General features: G+C 37.0%; 2 protein-coding genes and 1 long non-coding RNA gene across 12 annotated transcripts in view; 1 reads left to right on the forward strand and 2 right to left on the reverse strand.

Annotated features, from left to right (window-relative positions):
* Nucleotides 1-1058: 1058 nt before the first annotated feature.
* LOC120474001 (uncharacterized) lies at nucleotides 1059-2075 on the forward strand. The gene is made up of 2 exons (XR_005621715.2): nucleotides 1059-1415; nucleotides 1582-2075. It is a non-coding gene; the product is annotated as an uncharacterized LOC120474001 (long non-coding RNA).
* Nucleotides 2076-5807: 3732 nt separating this feature from the next.
* LOC120473997 (E3 ubiquitin-protein ligase TRIM35) lies at nucleotides 5808-11202 on the reverse strand. The gene is given in 6 exon segments (XM_089123824.1): nucleotides 5808-5891; nucleotides 5893-6406; nucleotides 6498-6520; nucleotides 6628-6858; nucleotides 6936-7031; nucleotides 8487-11202. Coding segments are annotated over 6 exon segments (1350 nt in total). The 5' UTR covers nucleotides 8889-11202.
* Nucleotides 11203-15144: 3942 nt separating this feature from the next.
* The window catches only part of add1 (adducin 1 (alpha)), a 43567-nt gene continuing 36221 nt past the window's right edge, over nucleotides 15145-22490 (reverse strand). For 8 of the 10 annotated variants that reach the window (XM_039664056.2, XM_039664051.2, XM_039664049.2 and 5 more), the window contains 2 exons: nucleotides 22089-22169; nucleotides 15145-17652 (listed from right to left, as the gene is read on the reverse strand). In XM_039664056.2, the coding sequence (XP_039519990.2) occupies nucleotides 17354-17652; nucleotides 22089-22169 (380 nt within the window). In that variant the 3' untranslated portion in view covers nucleotides 15145-17353. Of the gene's footprint in view, nucleotides 17653-20703; nucleotides 20738-22088; nucleotides 22170-22490 lie in introns of all 10 variants that reach the window. The other 2 variants (XM_089123835.1, XM_039664053.2) reach the window with 1 other exon arrangement.

A 22490-nucleotide genomic window follows, 5' to 3' on the forward strand; every position in this document is an offset into this window, starting at 1 on the left:
TTAGAAACTCATGATAGTTCAGCATCACACACCAAGAGATGGGTTAAATAAAATAAAAAAAAATACCCATTTCTCTCCAAAACGGTACCAATGTTAGTGTTTTGACAAATGAGAATCACTAATATTACCATATTACCTCAACTAATGCACTGAAAAAGGCTAAGATAGTGAGCTAACACTAATTACACACTTTTATTCCATGCTATTAAATATGTTACAATTTAAACGTAAATGCATTGTTCTAGAAGGGTGGCATCATCCCTTACATTTAACACGGCTACATTTACACACATTGTAATGCTGATAATGTAAGGAAAATTGTGCATTAAATAGGCTAGGGACGTTATATCCAGGAAACTTTTACAAAAGAAACAAACACACTTTGTCTCTGAAGTCTCAGCGAAGCTAAACAGCAGCACACACAAAAAAAAGTTCAACATGAAAAATGTTTTTGCTCAAGTGCACTTGCCAAATGAAGACGGGTCATATAATGGATCAATCAAAAAACGCTGTTTATTAACGAGCTGTGCTAATTTCTTATTAAGTAATGCAGTTCAAGTTAACGGCATGTGCACTGATTCTGAATCTGGCGGCATGGCGAGCGCGAGACGCGGCAGTGCATAGAGGTTGACGCGCGTCTCTCTATAATGTGATTGTGAAGTAAATGGGAGCGGGAATTCACCGCATTATGAACTCGTCTCGCAATTCCCCCAACCTCAGACCAAATGTTAGGCCATGTAGACAGGCCAGCCTTTATAAATATCATATTAAGCAGAAATGTGAAATTTACCTTAGCATATTAGAGGAAGACGCTGTCGCTGATATCTGGATTGAATTGGTGCGTGATAAATGCACTTCCACAGCAGTCACGAGTAACAACAGGAATAGGCGGTTAAAGTTTTCTATGCTTAATTTGAATTGATGACAGTCACGAGACCGATTACTCGATCCAATCACGTTGATGGATAAAAATAAAATTAAAACAAGTGTAGCGAGTGGGGTGTGTTCCATGAGAATTGCGCTTGATTGAATCAGGTGGGGATTGTTTGGCGCTACACCTTTAAATCCAGCAAGCTGGCGGTTTTCTGATTTTGTGCTGTCACAGACTGTTGCTTCCTTGGGCTCTTGGCTGAGTGTACGAGTTGACCCTCATATGGTGTTTGTGCGATTACCCAGTGCCGTGGGTGCTGCTAGTGTCCTGTCTTTGCGAGCCCTCATCGGCTGCGATTTGTGTTGGCGTGCTTCAACGAGGACTTCCGGGTTTAGAGTGATAACTACAAGTTTGCCGAGTGCGTTTGTTGTGCTGAGAACTTTGGTTTGGGAATGTTCAAGTAAAAACCAGACGGAGTAAAGTGACTGCTACAGTATTATAAATAACCAAGCTTTTGGCTTGATGCTGTGGTCTGTTCATACAGGTTAGTGTTTTAGGCTACTTTAGCCTCTTGCCCCGCTCTGATTGTTCAGCTTAACTTTTTACATCTTAAGTAATTCCCAGCCCATTGGTGCACAGGTTACAAATTAGGCATAGTTGTGATGCCGACCTGTATAATAATTATGTAACATTGTAATTGTTCTTTGCAGGAGGAGCGACATATGCTGTCCTGGCCACTGTTTTTCCTGTGCTCTTGTTTTTAGGATTCAGCTCCGTGTGTGTGTGTGTGTGTGTGTGTGTGTGTGTGTGTGTGTGTGTACGTGAACCGTCTATTGGGTTGCCTATGAGCCTCCCCCTGGTGTGTTGATGTATGTTGTGTGTTATGTAATGTGTGTATTTTAGGCCATTGGGTTGGTGCAATATCCTGGGTAGGGGGATAACAATTTTGTTGTGTGGCCACTGGTTTGTCTAGTGTGAAATATTTTCTTTTTGGTTATATTTGTGCATGTGATTTTGTGACGTGCCTTAACAATTTTGAGTTTGTTGTATTTTGTTTTTGAGTTATTTGAACACTTTGATTTTGGATTTTGTTGTCCCTGACTCTGTTGCCCAGAGGCCTAATGTCCTTTGAATACTGTTTCATGTTGTGAGTCCATTGAGCCAAAGAAAAGGGGAAATAAATAAATTTTCTATTTTTATAATACTCCAGTCTCTCTCTCTTTGTATTTCCCTTTATTGGGATAGCCTGCTGGTAAACATTTGAAATTCTTACGGTCGCTTAGCCATGATTATTTAGTTACAATAGACCCCCCTGAGGTTACACAAGTAACGAGTAACGACCACAAACAATAGCGGAGAAAAAGTACCGATACATCACTTAAAATGTACTCAAGTAAAAGTAAAATTACACAATTTTAAACTTACTCAAAAAAGTACAATTTCTGAAAAAAACTACTTAATTACAGTAACGTGAGTATTTGTAATTCATTAATTTACACACGCGGTGTGTTTCCTATGCACGTAAAAACAAATTTTCGCGTATGAGTTGCACGATAAACACACTGCGTGTGAGACGCATTTAGTGTGACCGGGTTGATATACTGTATCTATGGCAACCAAACGTCACTGGTGAGACAAACGTGCAACGAACGGACGGTCAGATTACGTTTTGGCAGGGGAAAAACTGATCAGAAAATGTAACGAAAATGTAACAGAAGTTGTAGAAATGTAGTGGAGTAGAAAGTATAATAATTGCTGCAAAATGTAACGAAGTAAAAGTAAAAAGTATGCACTATTTATTCTACTTAAGTAAAGTAAAGATACGTGAAAAATGTAGGCTACTTAAGTAAAGTAACGAAGTATTTGTACTTCGTTACATTCCACCACTGCTTCTCAGTATCTGGGTTTTGATTAATTGAAGCTATAACATGCAGAAAGGTATCGGTGAAGTCTTAATAAAGACATCGAAAGGATAGTTCCTCTTAAAACCAGCAAGTCACCTTCAACCAGTGAGCCACCCTCCACCAGCGAGTCACCTTGCACCAGCAAGCCACCTTGAACTAGAGAGTCACCTTCAACCAGTGAGCCACCTTGCACGAGCGAGCCACCTTGAACCAGCGAGCCACTTTCAACCAGTGAGCCACCTTGCGCCAGCGAGCCACCCTCCACTGGTAGCGCCACGTCCAAGTCCTGAAGACTATAGCGAATACCATCAGCTATGGAATTGGCCACTGCAAGCGCCTCCGCCCAGTTAAGAACACCATTGCTTTCGTCACTGAGTCAGCAGAAGTTGCCTCAAGGTGGCTGTGGATAAGGAGAGGAACATTCTGCAACATTTTGTAATTGTAATTAAATTATTGTTTATTAAACTGTTGTAGTAACTTAATATCACATTTTAATCATGCTGACGTTTGGAGGAGAAAAACTGAAATGGCACTGTTGTTCAAATTGTTAAAATGTTAAATTTGCCAGAAAAGTCAGACAAGAAAAAAAGTGACAATTGTGGGATGTAAATTGGTGTTCATCATGATACAGTAAATGTTTAAATATACTTAAATCAGATTGCACATAGTCTATGTGTTTGCTATTGAGATGTTTATTATTTATATATCTTTGGAACTTTACAAATAAGAATAAATAATAAAGAAATGCATAGTAATGAACAAATGTGGCATTTTAAAATATCATTACAGATGCTTTTGAAGGTAAAAGGGTCTGCATGTGGATAAAAAAAAAACACACACACACACACACACACACACACAAAAACATTCAGATGTACTTTTTGGTTGTTTTTTGTTGGTAACATATAATATGAAGAATAAAAGCCAAGGTAAAAATAACAACATAACATGACAGAGCCCTAAACCTAAATTCATACTTAACAATGAATAAAATAGCCTATATTTGATTATGGTTGAGTTACAGAGAACAATGTTGTAAATAATCCAAACACCCAAATTTGATAGGAGCTTAATTTTAAAAAGTACAATTTATGACAGAACCACATACCTAGATTAATTCATAAGTTATTTTTAGATTTAATATAGTTGATTATACTTTTCATAACAGAGAACAATATTGGACATTTTTACAAAACACCCAAATTATATCTAAGTTTGATTATTATCACAGATTATCATAATTTATGAGATGAAGAATAAAAGCTATTTAAATAATTCATAACAGAAACACAAAAATTATGTGTTCCTCAGTTATCCGCTGTATTTACTGTAAAATGAAGCCACGAGATAGTGTTAATAGTAGACATATTCATTAATAGTAGGTAATATTTTCATTTTGTTTCTAGAACAATTGTCTTGTACACTGATAGATTATAAGATAATAAACAGGTATGATTTTTTAATAGTTTCTTCTCAACTCAAAAAGTCTGTCAAAAAGATGTCTAGCTTGTTTAAAACCTGTTGTGGGCTCAAAGCCGCTTGCTATAGGAACTGTTTTTCTTCGCATTTAATGAGCTAGTGAAATATTTCCACTCAACTGTTATTTACTGTGGCAAGTAGCTGAGTAATAATACAAATAATAGGTGCTGCAAAATAATATAAACTGCTGGTACATGCAAACAATTTTTAAAAAAGTTCTCGGCCTATTTCAACAAACCGTCAATGATTCTTATTTCTAACTTCTACAGTATATGCCTAATATCATTTCTTTTTTATTTTTCTGTGACCTTGAATAGGCCTGTTTAATTAAAAAAAAAAATGAAATAAAAATAAACATCAATAAATGCAGAATAGGCCTATAGGTAAAACATTTTTTCCCATGCAGTTGTTAAAGGTTATTGGAGTATGTTTTACCAATAAATATTTTTGTATTTATACTTCAAAACTTTGATTAATTCAGTGTGTTACTTGCCATTTCTAATGAATTCTGAAATGTAGGCCTACTAGAAATATGTAAGCCATTCATACATTTTTAACTTTCATGTTACATATTATTACTTTGATTTGTTTTATTCATAAAATAGTATAAACTGTTAGTAAAATAGCCCTTAAATAGCTGTTTTTAACAAACCATCACTGATTCAAAGTTGATAATAAAAAAAACTAAACTTCTATGCTTAAAGGCACAGAGTCACTTATTCAAAACAAAAGCATAGTTGTTTAAAATGATGGTTTCTAAAGAAAAAGTAAAACTGGAAATCGAGGGTAATGTGCAATGACACCGCCTGTTACCCCAAAAATATTAAGTATTGTGCCTTTAATATCTTTGCACAGACTTTTTCTGTCATTTCTAAAACTTGCAGTTTGTGGAAAAATTAAAAATATTAATAAATGCATTAAAAAAATATGCTTTCGAAGTTTACCATTTAGATTATTAGAGTATGTATGATTTCACGAAAATGCTATTTCAGTTTTTCCACTTCACAATTTCACGTTCAAATCAATGCACTACTTGCTGTTTCTTGGTACTTGTTTGTGAAATTCACAAAGGTTTAATTGTTTCTATACCAAATGTTTTCAGTGTAGTGCCATATATTATATTTAGGGCTGTCAAACGATTAATCGCGATTAATCGCATCGAAAATAAAAGTTTGTGTTTACATAATATATGTGAATGCACTGCACTGTTTATAATTATTTTATATATATAAATACACACACATGCTTGTATATATTTAAGAAATATTTTCATGTATATAGATTTATATATAATTTATATTATATATAAATATTTTATATGTAAGTACTATTTTTTTCTTAAATATACATGCATGTGTGTATATTTATATATACACAAAATAATTATACACAGTGCACCCACATATATTATGTAAACACAAACTTTTATTTTGGATGTGATTAATCGCGATTAATCGTTTGACAGCCCTAATTATATTATATTTTATTTATACATATAACATTTTAATGTTAATTATTTGGATTGTTTTAGGGTCTCTGCTATGTCCCCCTCCCTAGAACTCCATCTGAATCTCGGGGTCCCCCTGAAATTGTGGCCCCCCTCTGGAGCTTTGGGCCCCCCTTTGATTATAACCCCCCCCTTGACCTATATGATCCCCCAAAACTTTGGCCATCTCCCTGGATCTCGGGGTCCCCCTGGAATTGTGGCCCCCCTCTGGAGCTCTGGGCCCCCCTGTGATTATAACTCCCCCTTGACCTATATGATCCCCCAAAACAGTACTGGTCTTCCTGGATCTTGGGCCCCCCCTGGAATTGTGCCCCCCCTCTGGAGCTCTGGGCCCCCCTGTGATTATAGATCCCCCTGGACTTATATGATCCACCAAAACTTTGGACGTCCTCCTGGAAGTCGGGGCCCCCCTGTAACTGTGGCCCCCCTCTGGATCTCTGGCCCCTCCTGTAATTATGGCCCCCCCTGAAATTCTGGCCCCTCCTGCTGCTGTGGTCCCCTCTAGAGCTGCCCCCCTCCCTGACACTGTGGTCGCCGCTGGAACCCTCAATCTTCTGTAACACAGTGTGCTTCAGGTCACTCAGGTATTTTCGGCCATCGATCAGCAATTTTGAAATATTCCCTGGATCCGGTGGGCTCTTGGCTCTGTAAAAACCAACAAGAAAACAACAACATTGAGGACTCAGAAATGCTGATGGTCCAGAACCCCAGAAATTAGAAGAGAAACACAACAGACCTTTGCAATGTGGCCTTGAAGTTCTGTAAATACAGGGGGGGAAAAATCATTCAGCAAAATTTTAGTCTCTTGAAATGACATCCATATTACAGAGGAATTCATATTGAAAATCTGAATAATTAATTCACACCTTCAGGAACAAATCATCTTTAGCGTTCATCTGTTCCTCTATGTCTCTGATTTTCCATGTGAGAGAGACAATCTGTTTCCTCGTCTTCTCAGTCTTCTCCATTATCATCTGACACTTCTGCTTCTCTTCTTCTCTCAGCGCTGTTTTTCTGGCCTCTTCTTCATTGCGTAGAAGCTCGTGAAGTTCCTCGGACTCCTTAGTGATCTTCTCCTCTGTATCTTGAGTTTCATTCTGAAAATGAACAAAGATATAAGGGCCAAACTAGATCTATATCAACAGAATCGCCTGACTCTCTGTTTATTTCCAACCTTAATAAGATCAGCAGTTTGGTCCAAAGTCAGTTTAAAGTTCTCAAATGCTCCCAGTTTCTCCTTTAAGTGTTGCAACGAATCTCTGAGTTTCTCCTGGAAGAGAACAACAAAAATAGTGTCTCACTTTTCTGTATTAATGATTGATTTCATTTATCCTTTTGCATTTGACATATTAAAAATAGCATTGTCCATTGAGGGAATATGTTTGGAGGGAGGGGGTTGAGACGGAATCTACATCTCAATTCTCCAGCTGCAGTCATCTTAGCGCTCTTTGATAACGTGATGATTACGTCCCTTCAGATCACCTGTAACTTACATCATCGTATAAAGCCCGCCCTGGCAATTTGATTGGCCCGATGATTTCTGAACCGATCATAATGGGCTATATGCACGCATAAGTTCCGCATTTGACGTAAGGATGCTCGTCCATTTCCGGTTGTGTAGATTAAAGCGGAGGAAAACCGGAGAAAACGGGATTATGGCAGAGTCTTCAATATTTACTGTCCTCCCGTCTTTGAAACGAAACGTACATACGTTTAGATGTAATTTTATATATAGTTATGTTTATTTAATATAATTTTAAAAAGAAGCATAAACACAACGAGGGGTGTCTGTTTTATCTGTTTTTGTGACTAACGTTTCATTAGTATAACCATGGAGTATAAAATTCAATATAAACTCTCGGTATTGCATTGGACTCTATGATCGGCGGAAGTTATCGAGCATCCTTAATCCTTCACCGGAAATAACGCCGTGCATAGAGCCCATTACTCCTCAATGGATCGAGTCCAGACTTCCCGTCCAAAAAATGTTGTGGGCGGAGTTCGGGCTGGCATCCAGGCTAGGGAGGGGTCAAAATGAACTGAAACCTGTAACACCTGTTTAATGTTTAATTGACTAATACAAATTAAATGCCACGTTCACTAGTTGCAGCAATGAGAGTTGAGGCAGGATTTTATTTCCAACTTAAAGTCCCCCTGTAGCCAATATCATTTAATCCCTTAAAACACATCTTTAATCACCAAAATGACACATTTAAATGTTTTTTTTTTTTCCATGAAAAAAAAAAAAACTAAACATCAACCAGAATGAACCAAGAACGTCTCAAACTGAGGGCAATAAATATTCAGAGTAACTACTAAAGGAGTGGATGCATCAAATGAAAACGAAACCATGAGAACAGAAAGAAAACGCTATGAGTTACAAACTATTATTCCAGTAAACCGAAACTGAACGTTACATTCAACCTCTCCCTGTTAATAATGCAATGTGATCATACCAGAAAAAATACTATAAAAAACAGTTCCCAAAAACTGTTTCACAATTCAGTAAAATAATGTTTTAATCATACACATATCGGTAGATCTGATTTAGGCTTCAAAAAAGCAGAGACATTTTTAAAGACAAAGAAATAAGTAAATGTGTTTATGTGCTTCCAAATCAAGAGCTCTTATGTTTCATGACTCACATAAACAAGTCATATTTGTCACATTATTGATGTTTTTTTTTTTAAATTTAATAAAATGTTTTGAACATCATTTATCTGACCTTATTGATGTTCACTGCTTCCTCTATAGGACAGAATCTGTGGTCGGTGTGTGTTTTGGAGTCTCGACACACCACACACACGGGCTGTTGATCATCCAGACAGAAGAGTTTGAGCTTCTCTCTGTGAACACTGCAGACTGTTTCCCCCTCAGATGAAGATCTCTGTTTTCTCTCCTGTTGAAAACTCTCACACAGGTTCCTCAAAGCCAAATTTACTGGAGGATCATCCATTTGGGATATTTCTCTACAAATGGGACATTCATTAAATCCTCTACTTTCCCAGAAAGTCTGAATGCACTTTGAACAGATGCTGTGACTACAGGGCAGAACAACAGGATTCACGAAAAAGTCCAAGCACACGGGACAAGTGAAGTCCTCCTCAGAAAAACCGTCATATGACATTTTGCAGGTCAGAAATCAATCTTCAAAGTTTGACTTTAAGGTTTTAAGCTTCACATTCACAGCAGGGAAAATGAGCATACAAAACTGAGCTTCAGGTAATATAAAGTAGGTGTAGGTGTAGGTGTGTCTCTTCTATATTAAAGTGGGAGGAGCTCAATTTTACACAAACAAATGTGATTCATTCGGTTCTATACAAACAGATTTCAAAGTGCAAGTTTTTTTGAAAACGACACTGTTATCATCTCGGTGAAAATGACAAAACCACATATTTGCAAAAACTGTGATGCGCATGTGTTTCGTGTTCAGTCTATGGGCCCTATCAAACACCCAGCAATGCAGTGCCAAGTACGATGCAAGTTTTTATTGTCACATCCTGCGCCACATTATTTAAATAGCAAATGCATTTGTGCCTATTTATGCACCCGTAAGTGTGCTGGTGTGTTCAGGTAAGACTGCCGACCTGACTGCTGTCCAGAAGGCCATCATTGACACCCTCAAGCAAGAGGGTGAGACACAGAAAGAAATTTCTGAACAAATAGGCTGTTCCCAGAGTGCTGTATCAAGGCACCTCAGTGGGAAGGAAAAAGTGTGGCAAAAAACGCTGGACAACGAGAAGAGGTGACCGGACCCTGAGGAAGATTGTGGACTGAGTGGACTAAGTCTGGAGTAGAAACATCCAGAGCCATCGTGCACAGGTGTGTGCAGGAAACAGGTGCCGCATTCCCCAGGGTCAAGCCACTTTTGAACCAGAAACAGCGGCAGAAGCGCCTGACCTGGGCTACAGAGAAGCAGCACTGGACTGTTGCTCAGTGGTTGCATGTCATTCGGAAATCAAGGTGCCAGAGTCTGGAGGAAGAATGGGGAGAAGAAAATGCCAAAATGCCTTCATGTTCGGCTCACCTACATTCCTTGACAGTTTTTCAGCATTCCTCCACCACCCCGAAACCTTTAAGGCCAATCCCAATTCTACCTAGCCTGGTAAAACCAGACTCTGCTACTTCACTTTGCTTCGTAGACAGAGTCTGGAATGGCACAATAGAGAAGTGTTTTCTCTCTCGCAAGGGGGCGCTTCTCTGAAGTTTAAAATCATTGGTTACCCGTAAGCCAATCAGATAAGTTTATTTATGACGTATGTTATGCGCCGACACGGCCGCATCGAGACATTATGCATCGAACTCAAATCTATGATCGAACTTCCACTGTAAACAGGGTGCGGCGCTTTTGTAATGGCAATGTATGCCAACCGGGAAAGAACAATTCACAAACTAGGTTATTTATATGAATTACTGAGTTGCGGCCGCCCCGCAACGTCCGCATGCCCCGCTCTCACGAGCCATGACTGATTTAGCTTTCGCCGCCTCGCAGCGCCGCAAGGCCGAGCCCCTGCTCTCGCGAATCATGAATAGGAAGTTCATTTTACTGATTTTCTGAGTCATTCGAGTCATTTTGTTTATTTAAGTGGCTTAATGTTATAATTTTAACAGCCAAATTCCCCGATCACATCCACCTACGCAATGTTGATCATATTCTGAATTAAGAAATCATAATGCAGTAAAAAATGATTTACAGGGAACATAAATAATCACTTTACCTTCCGAGTCTTACGTTCATTTGTCACGTGACATACACAATGAACAGATTGTTCATGAATCACATATCTGGGACTAATGCAGCAGGATGTCGAAACGAAATATGGTGGATTGTTGTTATTATTATGATAATAAGAGCGCGCCAGGAGCGTTCAAAGCCGAGGAAACCGACGTTATTGTCATGGCCGTAAAAGACAGAGAACTGACGTTGAATGGGGGTAAGTTATTAAGTCCTTATAGTTATGCATATAGTTATGGTCTGATCCGTCATTACTACAATTAGCCTGAAAAAAATGGGTAGCCTAAATGCCTAAGCTTGAAGTGTTAATGTTTGTCCTTGTTATAATGATTTGCAAAAATAAAAACGTCTGCACGCGCCGGTCCTAACTGTAAACACTGATGATGCGAGCGATACCGGAGTGAACATGGCTGTAAACGACTTTTGCTTCAGTTTGAAAAACCCCGGAATGTTCTCCATAACAGAGCGAATTGCATCCCGTGTCTTGTTTCCCATTTCTGCGGTTGTTTCGGTATTCGGTTTTCGATTTCTCTAACCTACAATGTACTCCTCGGCGCTTAGCGGCTACGTCATGGCTCTCAGCCCGCCCTCTGTTCGTTAATTGGCCGGCTGTTTTCAGGCCGGTGGAAAACTGAAAGATAGGCCGCTATCTCAGACTGACTACAGGAGCGAAATGAAATTAGCGGAAGTAGGAAGTCTGACGTAGTCAGGCTAAATTCTACCCCTTACCCCTTCACTTTCCCCTAGCCATACCCCTTCGCCTTCCCCTTGACCCTTGAAACAGAGTGGCAATGCGTAGGCGTGAAAATATTCCCCTAAGAAATGGGACACCACTACGCCTCCGTTAAACGTCATTATAAGTCGTCGCTAGCGCCTACGTCACAGGAGATGCGCCGATGTTTATCACAACTTCCTCGACAGCTGCAGTTATCTCAGTCGCGTGGGTTACAGCTATTTTCTTGCATTTATCTTGTGAAGTTCGCAGGAAACAACGGAGACGATGAAAATATGTTGCCGGACTATCGTTAGCAAACTACAGTAATTTTAGCGATTTTTTTTACAAACGTTCCTGCGAAGAAACTGACCGTAAATATGAACACAATATTGAATGTAACATAAATCAAATCATTATTTGTCGTTACAATACTTATTAAAGCCACAAATACTTACATTTATGGGTCTCCTTTTTCGCTTGGGCAGCCATTTTGCGTCTTCAAACGAAGGGGTATGAGAAGTGTCACTGCTAACCCAGGCTAGCAGTGACACTTCTCATACCCCTTCGTTTGAAGTGTGCTCCCGAAAAATCTTCGTTTGAAGGGCTATCTGGCCCTTCCCCCTAGCCCTCCCCCTCCAACCAAAAGAGAATTGGGACAGCCCTACCCCTTCACGTGGACGCGCAAAATGGAGGGGAAGGGGAAAGTGAAGGGGTAGAATTGGGATTGGCCCTTACTCTCGGCTTGTTCCTTCCACAGCCAGGAATACGGGGGGAGTACTCTGGGTTTGGGCCAAATCCAGAGCCTGTAGCCCTCTCCTTGGACAGTCACAGCACGCCAAATATGCATACCATCTATTCTATCTGACTAATTTGTAAGTGTGAACTTATGAAAAATATTGTCAATCATATTTATTATTTATGTACTATCGGAACCAAGTTAAATGCAGTCGCTTATCTTTCATTCTCAGCCCACGGATCAAAGATAAACTTAAGATGAATGAGTTAATAAAAACATATGCAAATAAATGAGAGAATAACCATTAACTGCATTGATAGGCATTTAAGCATTCATTTAAACCAGTTTTGTTTCACTCTAAAAGCGAAAACAACATTTCTTGATTTCCTTGAAAATGATACTGATCTAACAAAGGCAAATTCCAATAAAACATCTTGCCTGTCCTCTATGTTCTTCACCATTGCATGTATTTGCATGCATTTAGTATGTGTTGTGTACAGCATCTGTGTGGGTAGAAAGAAACATTTGAACCATGTTGTGCAATTAAATTTATGAAAGCAATAAATAAATAAAAACCCATTGGAAATGGATGGTATGCAAGATACTTCATAGTGATAAAGGGAAGGTTGCATGAAGTCATGGAATAGCCTTTATGTTTTTTTTAAACTGGACCCAATAATTGAACATTTCAAGAAATCTACATCTATAATTTAATATCTCTATCCCTTTGTTAGAGAAGTATCTTAAGTGAACCGAGATGGACGACAACTGTAAACAGTAATAAGTTGAGTCTATTCCAAGGGCGCTGGTTTTCACACATTTTTTTGTTGTAGTTTGAAACCATGAGAACTGAAAGGAAACAATGAGCTACAAACTATTATTAAAGTAAAACGAAACTGAACGTAACATTCAACCACTCCCTGTAATTTATAAAGCAATGTGAATACCAGAAAAAATATCAAATTCACAATTCAGTAAAATAATATTTTGATCATATACATACCGGTAGATCTGAGGCAACATTTTTATGTGCTTCCAAATCAAGAGCTCTTTGGTTTCAGGACTCACATAAACATCAAAACATACAGTTTCAAAGTCATATTTGTCACATCATTGATGTTTTTTTTTTTATTTAATAAAATGTTTTGAACATCATTTATCTAACCTTATTGATGTTCACTGCTTCCTCTATAGGACAGAATCTGTGGTCGGTGTGTGTTTTGGAGTCTCGACACACCACACACACGGGCTGTTGATCATCCAGACAGAAGAGTTTGAGCTTCTCTCTGTGAACACTGCAGACTGTTTCCCCCTCAGATGAAGATCTCTGTTTTCTCTCCTGTTGAAAACTCTCACACAGGTTCCTCAAAGCCAAATTTGCTGGAGGATCATCCATTTGGGATATTTCTCTACAAATGGGACATTCGGGCAGAAGAACAGGATTTACGAAAAAGTCCAAGCACACGGGACAAGTGAAATGTCGGTGGAAATAGCATTTATGTTTTTGTAACTGGACCCAGTAATTGGACAAATCTGCAAATCTAAGTCTAGGTATTATAATTCAATATCTCTATGGCTTGCTAAGTAGTGAAGTGAGATGGAGGACAACTGTAGCTGCTCACTAAACACTAATAAGTTGAGTCTCATTTTGTTCATTTACATATTTTATTGTATATGTGTAACAAATTAGCTCTATGAAATATTAATAATCAATAATAACTGGTTATATCTGATTATGAATATTTGAGTCAGTTAATGAAATTAACTTAATGTAGTAAAAGTAACAATCAACCCACCTTTTCGTCATGAACACTCAGCATTAAATGTGCCCTAGAATGTGAAATTGAATTTATTTTGGCATAGTTAAATAACAAGTTCAGTACATGGACATGACATACAGTGAGTCTCAAACACTGTTTTCTCCTTCTTCCTTAAATCTCCTTTTTGAAAAACACCCCTGAAAAACAGGCGAATCTCCATATAATACCATAATACGACTTACGCAACAGTCGGAATCATTAATATGTACGACTTCATTTGCATATGCCAGCCCATGTTCAATGACAGACGAGACAGAGTTGCGCAGCCAACACTATCTCACGACCAATTCGTACGAATTCGACGCATGATTAAAAAGTGTCTAATTCGTACGACATCACTCGTACTAATTCGTACGATTTGTCTAAACCCACGTGATGGTTAGGTTTAGGGGCGGGGTAAGGGGTAGGTCATTCGTACGAATTCATACGAATTGGCCAATTCGTAAAATATGTACGATTTAGCAAAATCGTATTAATTCGTACGAGTGAGGTCGTATGAATTGTTACGAATTAGCCACTTTTTAATCATTCGTCGAATTAGTACGACTTGGTCGTGAGATCGGGTTGGCGCAGCCGAAGCATGGCAGTTGATCAGTGTTCGGATACACATGAACACAAAAGTATATTTTAGTTCCTTCGTCCGAGGATTTTTAAAAATCCTTTCTGTAAGCCATAATCATCAAAATTACAACTTTTGTATGATATTAAAAAAAATAGTTTCACCTGTATAGTGGTACACCTCTTGGGGTTCATCAGTAGGTGGAGAGTAAGTCAGTCTTTTTTAGTAAGTCAGAATTACAAAATGTAAACTCATTGTGAGATAAAAAGTTCAATTCCCTCTTTAGTCAATCATTTTATCCCTTAAAACTCATAAATTACATAGTTAAAACGTTTTTATAATATCTTGAATGTAAGTCGACACCTTTGCCTCATTTAAAATGTGCGGTTCTATGAATATGTAAATGAGCCCCGCCTCCACTCACTCAGCTCAGAGATCCACTGGTTGACGATCACACTACATAGACATAAACAACTTTAAAAGCTCGATTTTCACCACAGGGTTTAATTAATTACCACTTACCTTTTTTATTATTATTCGCTGACAGAAACAAGCTTCCATTATAGTTTGAATACTATAGATTATATGATTAATAACATACTCAAAATAAGCATTACAATAGCTTTTGCACATTAACATGCATTACAGCTTCAATAGTATCATTATATTATTAATAACAGTTAACTACTAAAAGTTAGGCAAGTCAAATATTGAAATGAATTTAAGCATGCAAAAAATGCATGGTATAAAGCATCCCACATACTGTATATATATGCAATGTATTGTAATTTATAAAAAATAAATCTTCAAATCATGGCTGTTTTTAAAGATGGATTTTTATTCATGGTTGCAAAACAAACAGTATCATGAACAAAAGTCTTGTGGTTTTAAAATATTACATACAATTGCTTTTGGGAAAAGCAGCATTTAAAGATTCAACAGAAACTGGAAATGAGGAGTTCAAATAAAACCATCAAACTTAGTAATGTTATCAATAAAACGGCTGAGAAGAACATCAACAGAGAAGCTCAAACAACACAAGCTGAAGCCCATAATGCCATGCAGTACTTCAGAGACTCATGTGTTGTGTGTGTTAGTCGTAGATACTCAGAGTTTAGTGTGTAAAACTGCACGGCTGTTCACGTCGGTCCAGAATCCAGATCTGCACAAGCCCAGACCCTATTATGCTCCATCAAAATTAAACATTGTTAGTACTTAACTCCTTTCTGCCCTATTATTATACATTTTAATTTGTTAAAGAGAATTGTTCACAGGTTATTCATTCAAGAACAGATGAATCTCAGGAAAACTGCAAAGAAACATACAAGTCATAATTCAACTCAAAACCAACAGAACGAATATGAAAATGCCAACTTTCAAACAAAACACTTTTTTTTTTGCACGTTTTTCCTTCAAAAATGTCATTACTGAAATACAAATATACTATTTTTTTCCTGTAAGTATACATAAAGTATGTTGCACTACTGGTTATGTTTACAGGATCAAATCTTAAGGGTTTGAAAGATAGATCATTTTGTATATGCAATTTTTTTTAAATTTGGGTTGAAATACGAATCAGACGTTTCTTTGTGAGATTCAGTATTAAGACGTCCATCTCGAAGCGCGTTTCAGTGGTTATTCAGGTTGGTTGAGTGAAAAATTTCAGTGTTACTAAAGACACACACTGCAGGATTGTGTGTAAGTGAAAACACACCAGACATCTGTAAACCAATCCAGAACACACACATGTGCATCATCATAATCATCAGTGGCTGTTTGAAACTTTAATAATGATTAGTTAGTGATGTTCTTCACAGGACAAGTGATAGTCAAAGTTACTTGACGTGTTTTGAATGAAACTTACGGAGCCCTGAACATGACATGCGGACAAACTAATATATACATACATACATACATTATATGTATGTATATAGGAGCTATATATATATATATATATATATAGGAGCTAATTATTATATTGTGAGCAAGATTTACTTAAAATAAGTGGTTGTATTAGTATGTCATTCTTGGCGTCGATATATATATTTTTGTCCCCACGTCATGTGCGGCTTCGTATAAACTAAAACTACAGCTAAAAATAACTACAAAATATATATATTTATAAAAGCAAAAAGCAAACGTGTGTCATTCATATTAATGCAGGATGAACGTCACAGTTTTAAAACAAACCTTCACAGGAGGACGAAAGTGTTCAGTTACAGACGCCGACATGTAAAGCGACAGAAACGCATCTTTGTGGGGCGGATCTCACAAAACTTTTACATTACATCCAAATATTACAAAAAAATAACAATTTTCATTGCAATTACACACGTTTTGACTCCAATTCTCCTTGATTTTAGGCCAATTTTTTTCACTGTCATTATGAATTAAATGAGAATTAGATTATTTGTTATGAAAATTTCACAATCCCAACACAAATATTTTTATTGATTTATTTGATTTTGGTTGAGAAATGCGAGACAGAAACACGTTCGACCAGGTTTTGTGAGATTCGCTCAATGCCTCGCACTGCATGTCCATTGCAAAAATTTATTCAATGAGTCGATTTCCATCCAAAAACAAATGTAAGCAAATGTTTTACACTCTTGTAAACCTGGTCAGGTGAAATAGCTTGATTAAATAAGGCCTTTTCACTCCAGGTAATTCGTTTTTTCAGGCGTTTATAGACATGATTTGAAAAACTATAAACATGCAGAGGAGTAAAGGTCTAATTTAATGTAACACCAGGAGGAACGTCAACTTGAATTCATTTTTCTCTATTACATTTGATACATTCCAATACATTATATAGTGGTTATTCATATTCATTTTTCTTCTATATAAAAACAGAGATGACTGATGATCATGCTTATTAACAAGCCGCACTTTTGCCATGAAGTGCACTTGAGCGCTCAGCCAGAACAGCTAAAAGAATAAAAATGTAATAAAAGGACCGACGCACTAAATGTGAACAGACACAGTACAAAAACAAATCGATTTAAAGAAAGGTATTGCCAAGCTTCCTCACTGGGTTTCAGACTTCTTTTTGTTTTTCTTCAGGAAAGACGGGGTGCGAAACTTTTTCTTCTTCTTTGAAGGGGATTTGTTTGGTGATTCATCGCTGCCATGGTCACCCGCCGCATCATCGCCTGCGACAGGCTCCTCCCCCTCCTGTTGAGGGGCGGAGTCAGTCTGTTCGGGGACGGGGTCTTCTGCGGGGAGGGTGGCGGCTTCGAAGGGATCATCGGGGGTCAGATCGGGGAGTGTCTGTCTTAAAGTGGCGGCGTCACTGTCGTCTTTAGACGTCTGTTCCTGATGTGCCTCTGTGGAGGACGAGGGAAAAGGTCACGGTGAGTTTGTCGATCAGCTCACGGCATGGAAACCGTCCAGGGGGAAATTCAGCGCTCAACACTCTGGCTCTTCATTTATGAAGCGTGGAAATAGCATTTCTCAGAAACTGACCATAAAAGTTGAATCGCTGCAAAACCACACTCATCTCCAGACACACACACTGATCTCCAGACACACACACACTGTTCTTTAGCTTTTATCAGCAAACTGCTACATCATCAAACACTTCCTGATGCAATTACCTACAAAAACTAGATGTACTGGGCAAACAGAACAACCAATTTCAGAGTGAACCCTAGTTTGCAAAATGGGGATCTCCGTTTTAAAATATGAAAATATTTAGTAAAATAGTAAAAGCAATAGTAAAAATGTATGCTATAAAACAAGTGTACATGATATATTTACATATATGCGGAAAATATGATTAAAATTGTAATACTCTCATTTATTGAGAATATATATATAAAGGAGCTGTTAAATCGACAAATCACGATTAATCGGATCCAATGTATGCATGTATACATTTGTGTGTATATAGACCATTTCACAAGATGTAAACAACACTGGTCCAGAAGCACTTCCTGTTTCAGTTTTTTAACACTACATAAAAGCTGGAATAAAATACAACCAACAGAACATATAAAACTGAATCAAAAAGTTAAACAAACATCTTTAAGATTTTTTCTTTACATGAGAAATAAAGAAAACAGTTACAAACTGAAACAGGAAGTCCTTCTGGACCAGTGTTGTTTACATCTTGTGAAATGGTCTAATATATATTAAACTTATGTTACATATGATTAATTGATTTTACAGCACTTTTATATATATATATATATATATATATATATTCTCAATAAATGTATTCCAATTTTAATCATTTTCAATATATCTATACAGTATGCATGCATTAATTTTTGTTTCATGCACCATTTGTATACAATAAATATGTTCATTTAAATTATGTAGATAAACTAAATTTAATATGTAATATTGATATCGGTTTTGTTTTAATTCACTACTTTGATTTTACCGATTCAACCGTTTTAATTAAATTATTGTTAAATCAAATCATTTTTCAAATTATTCATACATTAAGCATTAACATCCCTATCTGCAAACTATTGAAGACCATAAAAAGCAGATCTAATCTCAACACAGTAAAACCTGCATATCTCGTCCTACAATTTGCATATCTGTCACTCAATAAATCCTAATATCTATTATTCATTTATTTTAGTCTCCATCAAAAACATCAGACTAGCAGCGATCCAGTTCATGACTCACTCTGATCCTCAAATACACTGACATAACACATACATTTATAAACGCCACATTCATATTTCCAGAGATATTTCAGCTCTCAAACAAACACCAGTAATAAAGACACGCATGTAACGCTCATTATCATCTGATTTCTATAGCCATCTGCACGCATTAAACCACAGAGCAGCGTTTCACTGACAGTCATAAACTGAGAAGTAGAAGAGATATTGAAGACATTATTCACACCAGAAGCGTAATATTCATACATTACCTGTTCTGCTAAAGCAATACTGGATTGGCATATTAAAGAACTTTGCTATTGTTATAAAGGTTAAAAGAGGAAAATTTGTAGGAAAGGAGTGTAGAAGTTTCTAGGGAAAGATTTGTTGCTATAGCATGATCTCGCCGCACTCCAGACAGTTCGAACATCATTTCCTGAAATCACATCATCCGTCAGGGGTTTTTACCTTTAAAATTACATCTACAATAATAATAACAATAATAAGATAAAGGAAAGCGAGGAAAAGTCAAACTAATAAATCACGTCATAGTCTAAGAGCCGAGGTTCACTTGTTTTTATTTAAAGTGCCCCTATTATGCTTTATCGAATATTGTATAATAAAGCTGTTAGTGATTGAAAAAGATTTGCAAAGTTTTAAAGAGCAGGTGCAGATAAAGTTATCGTCTCCTAAAAGAACAAAATCGATTCTGAAGTGTTGAAATGAGTAGTCAATAATTCCGAAGTCACTTCCTGTTACAAATTTGCATAATGCAAGCCTATGGTTTTGATTGGCTGAACAACGTCTCTTAGCTCCGCCCTCAAACACTAGTGTATCTGAGACTGGGAGAGTTTAGTTCGTGTTGTTCGTGTCGAGAAGACGCTGTTTTCTGCTGACAAAGCAAATCCACTTTTGATATGGTAAAACCCACGACATCGTTACCGTTCGTGTATCACGTGCTGAGAGTCAGATATGCTAATGAGCATTGGGTTTCTGACCAATCAGAGCAGAGCAGCTCTCAGAAAGGCGGGGTTTTAGAGAGACTTAGTGTACGGACGAATCGGTTTCTCAGACTCATTACGAAATGAGGGGATATGCAATATATATATTATGAGAAAACGTTTTCAAAATATATTTTTTACCTTAGATGGATGTATTGTAGGAGACCTTTAAACCAAAATTAGGAATAGCATAGGGGCACTTCAAAATCTTTCATTAAAATGAATAAATGCAGGAAATGTATACTGCCCTACAAAGCAAAAAGGCAGTAACTGCAGTTTTGATAAAGCATTAATTATTACAATTTTCATGACATTCAAGGCATCCTTTGTTATATGACAAAACATCTTATCTTAAATGCGTGTCGTTTTAGATAAAAATGGTAGTCGTTTGTACAGTAACTGCAAAAAGCCCTAGCAAAAGTCATTTTTCTCAGTTCTGCACTCTGCGTAGTTACTGCCTTTTTGCTTTGTAGGGCAGTATATGTCAAAGTCTAACAGGTTTCAACCCACTCAAATCCTGATGGATAAAATGGGTCACATTAAAGATAAATGCGTTACAAATGCAGATTCGTTTTATTTCAAATGCCATTTGCAACCCATTTGACTTCCGTAATCTGGCGTACGACTGACTGGAGCGGCGCAAATCATCCCTCACAACAAACCAGAGGCAGAGGACAGGGAGATGAGTTAGACAGCGGAGGAGTGAGATCCAGTGAAGCCGTGCAGCAAACTCAAGCGGGGGAGGTGAGGTACTTACTATGGTAACAGGTACTCTTTTGCATTTCCATCTCCTGATTGTGACGCAGCCACGAAGAAGAAAAAGCACAAGTAGAGAGAGAATGTCTATGCAGATCAAAATCACAGCCACCGGGTTAAATTAAAAAGAAATTAACAGAAACCGTAAAGAGACACACAGGCCACCAGAAGTAAAGAATGGTTGCCGAGCCATTCTTAAAGACCCCGGAGAAATGAGCATGAAGGGTGAGTGAGAACATTTAAGACGGGTGATTTACAAGACATTTCTCATGTCGGATTACACCTGAGTTTAAAGAGACAGGATCTGGGTTAATATCTCAGTGGGGCGTTCTGCTGCATTACAGCTCGTGACTGTGAGATTATACGAATCTGAGGTTCATTTTGACATCCAGGCCCTAAAATACTTTACTAGATAGAAATGATTTACTAATGACTGTATCATAATGAGAATGAGTTGCAATTCAGGGATAATATCATTTACTAAAATAAAAACTATTAAAAATGTCTGTTAATTGAAATAAAGCTGAAATTATAAAATTAAAATATTAGTTGAAAAATTTGAAATGTTGCTGGCAATAAACAGAAAATTTTAAAACTATTACTGAAATAAAAAATAAATGAAACAGATTTGATTTTATTTAAATAAATTAAATTATTATAAATATTATTTTGGTTTTTTTAAAGACAAAAGCACATCATAAAATTAACAATTTTTAAATTGAACTAAATTTAACATAAAAAAGCTATAGAAATATAACTGGTTACAAATAAAACTTTGTCAATAAAACATGCTTGCATAAAATGTAAAAAAGTTATTTTACATTTAAAGTTATTTTTAACATCGGCTTATTGTTCATAAATTAATTATCATCTATTGGTGTCAAAGTCAAAAAGGTGAAAATTTTGCCGCATCCTATAAATAAACGCTATAAAGCAATGTTTATTTACGTAATCTTAATACAAGAGCTCATATTTTGATGACATGGGTGTAATCCATTGTAATAAAGACCAAGAGGGTAAAATAAAAACTAAATATAACTAAAATAATACAAGATAAGGCTTAGCTACCTGAAAAGTCCAAAAGTGTGAAATAAAATAATTGGAAAAATAAAGACTTTGTTCATGATTTTATCATTAATCCTCCATTAAAACGGATTTAAATCAGATGTCAACTGTTCAAAAAACCAAACTAAAAGTGTCAGGCCGGTTTATTTTTTACTTTAAGTTGTGGGGGGTAAATGAACCAAACATTAATGATGCCCTTTGGTCTGTTATTACAAACAGCAATAAATGCCTAAAAATGTTAATTAACAAACGTACAGACAGACATTGGCCAGCTGGCACAGCTCATGCTGAGAGAGAGCCTGTGTGAGCGGACAGACGTACCTTCCTCCACACGCACAGGTGATTTCGGGGGGGTGCAGGTGCTGCTGGGAACTGGACCATCTTCAACCTCTGCTGTCTGACCTACAAACAGCACACACATTATTACAGTCGTCTTCATCAGGAAGCCAAAACCACAGATCTGACACTGCAAAAATATCAAGTGACATGCTACAAAAAAAAACAAATCCAACATTTTTTCCACATTGATTGATGGATAATATACAAGTAAATATGGTAAAACGAACAAACTTGGTAGACAAGATTATAAAAACTGCCAAAATATTTCAGCAGATAATCCATGCAAGTCTGATAATGTCTGACTCAATCATCGTAAACTAAAACTTAAACCATAAGACATTTTCTCTTTTTACATATTTCGTGTTTTCATCTTGCTGTTTAATT

Source organism: Pimephales promelas, chromosome 19 (assembly GCF_988280905.1).
Source record: "Pimephales promelas chromosome 19, fPimPro1.hap1.1, whole genome shotgun sequence".
NCBI lineage: Eukaryota > Metazoa > Chordata > Actinopteri > Cypriniformes > Leuciscidae > Pimephales > Pimephales promelas.